At 35.4% G+C, this 9378-nt stretch overlaps 1 protein-coding gene across 5 annotated transcripts; it reads right to left on the reverse strand.

The window, feature by feature from the left end:
• Nucleotides 1-2149: 2149 nt before the first annotated feature.
• On the reverse strand, nt 2150-7561 carry LOC143601468 (TNF receptor-associated factor homolog 1a-like). Of its 5 annotated transcripts, none has more exons than XM_077078874.1 (11): nt 7209-7559; nt 6732-6843; nt 6548-6636; nt 6389-6457; nt 6163-6292; nt 5352-5510; nt 4905-5244; nt 4571-4683; nt 4357-4495; nt 3787-4241; nt 2150-3703 (listed from the first exon to the last, which is right to left on the reverse strand). In XM_077078874.1, the coding sequence occupies exons 1-11, from the start codon at nt 7381-7383 to the stop codon at nt 2377-2379; spliced, it is 3108 nt and encodes a 1035-aa protein (XP_076934989.1). In that variant the 5' UTR covers nt 7384-7559; the 3' UTR covers nt 2150-2376. The 5 variants fall into 5 exon arrangements, with proteins under 5 accessions (XP_076934989.1, XP_076934987.1, XP_076934990.1 ...); XM_077078872.1 differs by having other exon boundaries at nt 7206-7559; XM_077078875.1 differs by having other exon boundaries at nt 4357-4492; nt 7209-7558.
• Nucleotides 7562-9378: the final 1817 nt, after the last annotated feature.

The following is a 9378-nucleotide window of genomic DNA, read 5'->3' on the forward strand; positions in this document are numbered from 1 at the left end:
ATATAGCACTTTTTCCTTGTCAAATACAACTTGAGAGATTTAAGTGTGAAAAGGAACATGGAAATCACGTACAATGCATCGTTAATTAGTTCTTTATTTAATCTCAACAAATACTCCTTTTAGTTTGTAAAAGGAGACAAATCCAATTAAACGGCGAAAAGGATATATAGTATTGACAAGAAAAGGTAAAAAGAAATGCAAATAAAAAAGATACATAATAGAACACGAACGTAGCGTGGTCGAAGTATACAACAATATTGTTTTTCAATAGAAAAGGAGAAGAACGACAAGAAATGTGACACTTAGATGTAGTGCTATAGTAAACCTTCAAGAAATTATAAAAGAAAGAGAATTAATTAATGACAAGAAGCTATGACTTCTATGCCAAGGAACCTCTATGATAGTAAATGGGTTTCTATGGGGCATTGCCCTTGGCGGGTCTGGGGCAACGCCTTGGCAAGGACAAGGAGCTGGCCCCTTGTATGGCCAAGTGGTAAAGCTGAGTTTAAAATCAACATGCAAAAATATTGCAGAGTAATTAGTAAACCATCTAATGTTTTTGTTACTCTTGCATATCTAATCCGCAAATTAATAATAATTCTTATCAGTTATAGCTAATATTTAAGTGACAACAAGCAACATTTTACTTTTGGTTTGTAGTTACAATGATTTATGCCAATGTTTGTAGAAAGTAAGAGGATTTAAGCATCGCACAATAAATATATGAATATTTTGCTCTAAAACTAGAGGGAAAATCTGGGAATGTGGTGAGATAAGTTGAAATTGAGAAGTAGATCGACCTTATTCTATAGATGTGTCTACCAAAAGTAGTTGTACTTGTAAAGTGTATATAGCATCCACAACAACAAACTCATATAAACCGCCACGTCATATTTCAAACTTTTATCAAAAACCTCATTTTCTTTCACAACAATAAACTTTCACAAACCAATTAAAAAAATATTAAATATGTATGCATGTGTGTAACATTACATAATATGGGTGTATGAGAAAGAGGGAGGAGGGGGGGGGGGGCATATTATAAGTTTGCAGCAAGTTTGCTTAAACAAACCTGCAAACTTTGTATAGACTTTGTATATTAACTGTTTATAATATATTTCCCGTAAAGAGTACTTTAGATAATCAGTGTGTGAAAATGACCATAGAGCCGATGAATGTGAATCACAACCAGCTACAAATATACCATGATATTCAATATCACCTATTTTGGTTTGAATTCGGCTAGATTCAAAAACTATATGAGAGAACTTGAGGTGAGTTTCTCAAGCTATTTTTAAAAATGTTTCGAGCCACAAACCACAAGTGGTGCGACCGAAGTTCATTGTTACAAGTTCCAAGTCGATTTCAAGTTAAAAACGAAATGCATTTCGAAACATGCATTACTTGTTAAACTATCTGTAATGCATTATGCTAAAAACTTAAAAAAGATTTGTGTAACATACCAACAAATAGTTTATTCAATAATATAACAATCGATTGATATATAACATAATTCGAGATTCCATCAGGTTTATTTCAACGATCCAGAAACAGAAACGTAGACAGCCCCTTCACGCAGGAGGCATGGTGTTTCCCCATCTCCTGGTATGCACTCTGCTGGAGGGCAGAGTGATCCTTCTCCAGGTATATGCACCCGGTCACCAAGATGGAGTCGCAAGCGTAACAGGTCCTTTAGGGAGTGACTCGTTATCAAGAGCGTTAGCACTCTTTATAGTGTACACATCGCATGTTTGGTACGGTTTTATGTATTTGGTTGATTAAGTTTAAACCATTATTTTCCCAACATATTTTATATCTCCTAGACAGCCCCTTTACGCGGGAAAGCAGGGTGGTTCACCATCTCCAGGTATATGTCAAACTCTTGTGTGCAATGGTTGAAAGTAGAACTTAAAACTGAATTTAGGGACATTCATTCTATAATAATATCCTTAAAATAACTTAAAAGTGATTCAATCTCAGGCAATGATCTAGTGTCCATATTCCACATCATACCATACCAATAGTCGCTGCACAATCTGTGTCAATTCTAACAGCCCGGTTCGCACTGATCAGTTTGCAGCATTTTCAAACCACAGCCGAACGAGCTTAGTCGCACTAAAACCAATTCAATAAACTATAGATTTGCAAATATAAAAACCTGATTCTAGTAAACATTGCCAGCAAAAGTCAGATTTCAAATCGTAATTAACGAACAAACAGAAAGAAAAACGTTGCTAGATCACTCTTTCAGAATAAAATAAAGTAAAATAAAAAAGTTCTCTTATCAAAGGGTTACAACCTCACTTCAAATCACCATTCTTCTCTTCATAAAGATTATTACAACCCAATAATAATATCTTTTCTTTTGCAGCCTACTCACTGCCCGTTAGGTCGGTACATGGTGTAACCATTGACTCCCATAGTCAACCCCGAATAATCCCCAGGCATATGATACTGGTACCCGTCACCATCAATATTTCTCAGCCCATAAGAAACATCCGACCCGCCAATCTGCCACTGGTTCTGAGCCAACCCATCAAGCTGCCCGTTAACATAAGGGTGCAAGTTCGGTTGAGGTAAAATCAAATCTTGTGAAAAGTCAAACCCTCCAGTGTAACTATGTTGGAACTCTTCAGGAAAGCTTCGGGTCCGGTCAAACCGACACGAGCTTGTTGAAGGACCCGGGTCAAGTGAACTACCGACATCCCCGGGGAAAGTGAACTGGTGAGAAAGATGGCGAGGCCCGTTATGAAATAACGGGCCCGGAGCGTACTCTTCATCTAGTAAATCATTGATGATATCAAGGTGTGGGAATTCGTCGGCAAACATGCCATGTGGTTGTGATCGGATATTATTACCGTTATCCAGCTGAACGGTTTCCATCCACCCAGATCCGTTTTGAAGTGGATCATGATTCAACATCCCGAATGAAAAACTCGATCCGATGGAACTGGAGTCGATTCTTTCCGGGGTCTGAGGTAGAAACACAGGCTGTGAATAGGAGGGAGACTGGGTTTGACCCATCATAGCGTTACGATACGAAGGTGGACCATAACTTTGACCCACTGGTGACGGATCGGGACCGAGACACCCGACTGCACTCGCAGAACGGGATAGATATGGTGCGGTTTGAACCATTGAGACTACCGGGGTGGTACCCGTGGCTTTATTAGATCGAGACCCGTCAACTAATGGTGCACTCAATGGCCTCGACAACGATGGCACCGGCATAGCCGACGAAACAGGCAACGACTTAGTCAATACTGGTTGTACCACGGGCTTTTCAGCTGTTAATGCCCCTTGACCATTCACAGGCATGGATTTCTGAGCTGGATTAGGTGTTTGGTGAATTGTTGAAGGCTTTTCGGGTGGTTTTAACGCGTAGGGTTTGGATACGACTGCAACGTTGGTTAAGTTTGACGAGCCCATGGGTTTACCAGAGTCGGTGTTTTGGGTAGTCCTTTTTAGGTCTGATTTTTGGAGGGCCCCTGGGGAAGCTTTTGATGGGCTTTTGGGTGAAGACGGTGCAACCGAGACGGTTATTTTTTCTTTTGAATGTCTCTCAGGTTCAGTTTCATCTTTAATAGTTAGCTTCTTTTGCAAGGAAACAAGTTCTTCCACTTTCTTCTCCTGCAACAAGATCGCAACCTCGTCGCCCTCAGCATGCGGTTGACCAGTACCCTTTCCATGCTTGACTTTCCCTCTGTATAACATTAATAACGCATTACACGTGTTAAAACAGAAAGTTAAAAGACGAAATATGGAATATGAAAAAACGAAACCGACCTTCTAGGTGAACTTTGGGATTTCTGATTCTGATGTGAACTCAATCTACCAACGGGCCCGTTGGTTACAACTGACGGGAGTGAATCCGATGAGCACGTTGATGAGCTGTCATCCATTACAGACGAGCTCTTCAACCCGCCATTTTGTTCACCAACAACACCGCTACTACAGGCTTCCGTGGGTGGATGATGAGGTTCAGAAGTGTCGGTATCCCAATTAACCGGGCTCGAATCTCTATCGTCTGAATCGGGTTGAAGAACCGCTTCAGGTACACAATCGACCGAATCTGACACATCTGAAACATCCTCGAGCGAGGTGGGCTTTTTTGACAAATCCGCATCATCCTCAACCAGGCTTTGGCTTTTCGGTTTTTCCTCGATTACAATACTGGGCTTTTCATCCCGACCCTTATCCTTCAGCTCCTTTAACTTCCGATTGTTTCTTTTCTGTTTCGCCTGTACAATAAAGCAATCAAAAATTGTTGAATAAAATGATTAAAATCCAATTAAGGTTAAATATGATTTTTATTATTAGTATTATTATTATCATTATTATTATATTATTAGACACCTGTTTCTTTTTTAATTTTTTTTCTTTTTCAGATGCTCGTTTTTCACTTTCGGCCATCCACGCTTCCTCTTCTTCACGGATGAGCTCTTCTTGTCTCTTTAAAGAAACAGCCTCCTGGTATGCAACTTCTATTTTACTGCTGCATCAAATAGGAGGTAAGAATATGTGTACCAATAAGATTATATGTATTGTTTATAACTCGTCGGATTACTACCTGAATATATGGGCTAGAATAAAGATTTCAATGGTTCTACGTCCCAAATCAGTTAAACGCCTTTCATCTCGCTCAATGGTATCCTTACTAAAATCCTCCCCCGAGCCACCCTCCTGCCACAGTAAACATAAAACATGTGATCATTGATAAATACTCCACACACACATATAAAAGCATACATATGTATTAGTCTTATCAAAAATAAAAAAGAAATTAATATATATATATAACTCTCAAAAGTACATATTATACATATACTGATATATAAATATATATAGATGCATATGATGTAAGGATGCATATGTAGTCATTAATACTATAAAATGACGCTGACCTTAGTACGGTTTTGAGGACGGTTTTCATCTTTTGAGGGCAAGGGTTCAATGGCGGCCCTCTCAAGCAAAAGCAGAACATCATCAACGAGAGAAAACATGTCGTTTTCCATATGAACAACGGGAATTGTTGTCGTTTGTTCTGCATCACATTTTCCGTTGATTTTGGATTGAGCTTCAAGAGCCTTTAATCCACTGTATAAAGAGTCCATCACTAAAGTTGATGTCACTTCTTTTTCTATAAAGAAATGCTTCACAACGGTTTTCAATATTGAATCTGATTTCTCTTGTGACATTTGTTGCCTTGATACTTTATCAATTCTTGACCAGAAATTACAGAAGCTGAAACATAAAATGTAAAAAAAGAATCAAATTGGGCGCAACCCAAATAAAAAAAATTACCATTTTGTCATTCCTATTATCGTCTACTAAGAATTATTATTACATACCCGGACCATCTAGCTTTATCTTCTAGCAACTTCCCGAGTTTTCCTCTTTTTTCTTCAACGAAGCGACGACATATTTGTTCTACATTTGATAAATATACCCTTACGAGTTCTCTCCTATACATACGGTCAAGGCATCGGAAAGGACGATCCGCTCTCTCCCTTCAATACCGTTTAGCACATGTTAGCATTGATTATTATACATCGTTAAAAAGAAGAAAGAGAAAATAACTCAAAAATGGTACATGTGAAATGATGGAAAATAAAATTGCATATGATACAACCAATCAATGTGCGTTTGTCGTGTCCTAATATAATAGAGTATATTTACCATTTATAAAACTAATAACAATAATTAAAATTAATAACAATGTTGTAAGAGATTAAAAAAATATCTCAATTGGTCTACAAAATGCTTCCTAATTTCCAATCAGGTCATTGTTATGGTATAAAGTAAATGGAGATTTCATACAAGAGTAATGGCTTAATATATCTATATATACTCTAAATCAAGTAGCAATCATTTATTACTCGAATAAGTAGCAACTAAAATAGACTCTATATAAAGTTACATACAATAATTAAGTGTTTGTTGGACCAGCTTCTATTGTTTCCATAACGAATGAAACATTAACTATCGCGACAATAAAACAAGATATGTTCCAAAACAAGTTACAAAACATAATTAAAAATACGCGACAAGTAAATTTAGACCATGGTGCAAAGGGTTCGATGAGGATAAAAAGAAGGAAGTCCTTTTACATATGATACTACCACAATAACAATAAAGCTTGAAAAGAATAATCAAATTAACCTGATAACTTGAACTTGAGCTTTTATTACGAGTGTATCAGCATCAACAAATCCATCTAAAACCTTGGATAATTCCATAAACTTTTTCCAACCCCAGTCATGCTCTTTCTTCCAGAAGCGATGTAAAGTATCTACAAACATACATTTAATGATTTAATTACTTAATATGATATTGACAAACATAAATAATGAATAATTGGAAGAAAAAAAAAAGAGAGGAAACACACCAGAATATTTTGATTTTTTGGGGTCTTTATTCACCACAGCTATTGTGAATTGTGCAAAATGACTCCATCCTGCATCAGTAAAAAAAGCCACTTTAAATTGTTTTAACTGCAAGATGGAAAAACTAGTGAAACCCTTAACTTTATTTTTATAAATCATACCAGGAAGAAGCTTGTCATGCTCTGCAACACAAAGAAACAACGACAGAAAATTGCAGACATCACACCCCTGTGGGTAGATTAAAATGTACCTAAAACCATACCCTCAAGCTTAAATACCCCATAATTTGCACATATATAATATACCATCATCATTTAACTAAACAAACAAAGGAAGAAAACATACCATTTGTAGCCACCAACCTCAAACGCATTGCTACGAAGCTCTCTCTTGTTAATCTGTGAAAACTTGTCTATTTTCCATGTATGCCTTCCGTATAGATCAGAAGGTTTCTTTTCTGCACGTTAACAAAATAAAAAAAACAATTATACAAAATTTGTATAACTCATTAACTCCAAATATGTTTTATCCGCAAGAGCCAAAAGGATGCGAGTGAATATATACATGTTAAGTCTAACTTCATTAAGAATTGTATGTATTTTGCTCCCTATACATTTTACCAGAAGTAACTTAAGACAAAAGGCTTGCGAATAAAACCGTGTCTAAAGTTGCACTTTTTGTCAGCAAAGAATGCACCGCGTGACTCACAAAATTCTAATAATAACAGTTACCTCCAAAAAGATTTTTAACTCTCTATAGTCTATACCATATCTTTACAATAAAAACAAAAACAAAAAACAAAATTGAAAGCATGCATACCACCGCAATCCCTATCATCATCAGTATCCCAATAAGGCGGTGATGTTGACGCAATCCCGTTCTCCACCTGCTCAGACGAGCGCCACTCCGCCAACGCTTCACCGGACCGCTGCTGCCCGTTCGACAATCCCTCAAACGATCTTCCAACCCCGGACTCCTCACTTGAACTCCCCGCCATTTTCACACTTAACAATTATCCAACTTCCCCTAAAATCACCTATCATAATTACATAACAACAATCATATCAAATTCAGCAATCAGACACCATAAATTAAATCAAAAGTCATCAAATTACAATCATCTAAGCTGATAAAGCTAATCAATTTCAATCAAACACTATAAAATGAATAAAATCTCGAATAAACCCTAACATCCTAAATCGCAAGAGTGAAAATGAGGATAAGAAGTGAATCAATGAAAGAAGCAAGTGGAAATGAAGTGTTGCGTAAAGAATTGAAATTGTAGGCAATAGCAAAACCCTAAGTCCGATTGAGTTGTTAAACGAATCGGTAGACAAATCGGATATGAAAGGGAAGATCATTTGCATGCAAACACACAAACCCTAATTAATTAATTCAGCGTCGGATAATAAGAATAGAAATTAGCAGATTGATTAATAATAATAAGTATGAGGGATCGAGATGCATAGTAATAATAATAATAACCTGAAATGAAAGAGTGTTTGTTGTTGATGGTGGAAGCTGATTTTAGGTCTAGAAAGAAAGAAAGAGGCGACGGGAGAAATATAGATAAATAGATAGATAGATACACAAAACAGAGAGAGAGAGAGAGAGAGAGAGAGAGAGAGAGAGATTTGAGGTACAAGGAGCAGCAGTGACTATTCATTATTATTATTTTTTTTATTATTTTATTACATTTCTTTTTTATTTATTCTATACAAAATGTAATCTTTTTATGTTTAATGAATTTGTAATGAAAAAAAAAGTTATGATATTGATATGAGTCTGATCTCAACCGAGTATTATTACCGTGCGTTTTTGAACTGTTGGTTTTCTTAGAAACAGAGGATGATGGGCTTGAACTTCTCAGCACCATCTATAATTGCATGTGTATGGGTCGTATTTAGCCGGTCACCTACCTTGAGTATTTGAGCTTTTATTCATTGATTAGTTTTTTTTTAAAATATGTTGTTATTGTTATAAAAGTGTCGGTAAGACAATTGCAAATAATGGATGAAATTTTCAAACCAATTATATGCACTTGTCTCCCTAAAAAGTGTGGTCCTAAATAGTATTCTAACATTATAAATAGAGTGTATGTGTAACGAGTACTGGCATCCCAAAAAATATATTACATTCTCACTTTTCCTATCCTTTTGTCTCTTTATCACTTCAATAATCTTGTTGTAATTAAGGCTAATATTATAACACGTTAACAGCACGAGCCGCTTATATCCTAATCAAGAAAGGTAATAGACACAAAGGTATCTACATAAGCATCATAAACACTTCTTTAATTATGTACATTGAAAATATATCTATACATATACATATACTAAGTAATAATAATAATGTGTATAAACATTGTTATTAAAATTTGATAACCATTCTAATTTTTATATGCACACTAATATATCATTTAAAAGTTAGATTTATTTACACTAACAATTTTATTCTTATTATTATGCATAATAATTATATATTTATAAAATAAACTGTATTTATTATCTTACTTTAAAATAATTAATATTATATATATACACACACACACATACAAACGGTAATGTTATCGTTATAAAACAGTAATATAGCCGTTGTAAAACGGTTATAAATTTTCACTATAAATAACCAATTATTAACTCCATTTCATTTACAACAAACATTCTTCTTATTAAATTTATCCAAGATAAAGTTTTCAAAATGATTCACCCGGTTTTGCTGTTGGTCACTATAATGCTTATACTACTTCTCATTCTAATTTTTAATCTCCCATCTGAAGATTTCGGCATTTTCTTTTTCTTTTATATGTTTATAGCTCTACCAATGTATTGTATCTCATTGTTGATTGATATATATGGATTCTAATATTTATCTTATTATTTGCTCTATTATGTTTAGCAACAAAATGTCAAATATAGCAAAACTCGAATTCCCTGCACTCAACATTTCTGGAGAAAATTATATGTCTTGGACAGCAAATGTCAAAAGACAT

The sequence above is a fragment of the Bidens hawaiensis genome, unplaced genomic scaffold (assembly GCF_021521415.1).
Source record: "Bidens hawaiensis isolate Kalapana, Puna unplaced genomic scaffold, B.hawaiensis_p1.1 tig00056336_1, whole genome shotgun sequence".
Lineage (NCBI taxonomy): Eukaryota > Viridiplantae > Streptophyta > Magnoliopsida > Asterales > Asteraceae > Bidens > Bidens hawaiensis.

Excerpts from the sequence above, each read along its gene's own strand:
- LOC143601468 (XM_077078871.1), bottom strand. The coding sequence starts at position 7,383 with ATGGCGGGGAGTTCAAGTGAGGAGTCCGGGGTTGGAAGATCGTTTGAG. Across the intron at positions 4,684-4,904 it reads GTCCTCAAAACCGTACTAAG|GAGGGTGGCTCGGGGGAGGA; the intron begins GTCAGCGTCATT and ends TTACTGTGGCAG. Across the intron at positions 4,496-4,570 it reads ATTCTAGCCCATATATTCAG|CAGTAAAATAGAAGTTGCAT; the intron begins GTAGTAATCCGA and ends TATTTGATGCAG.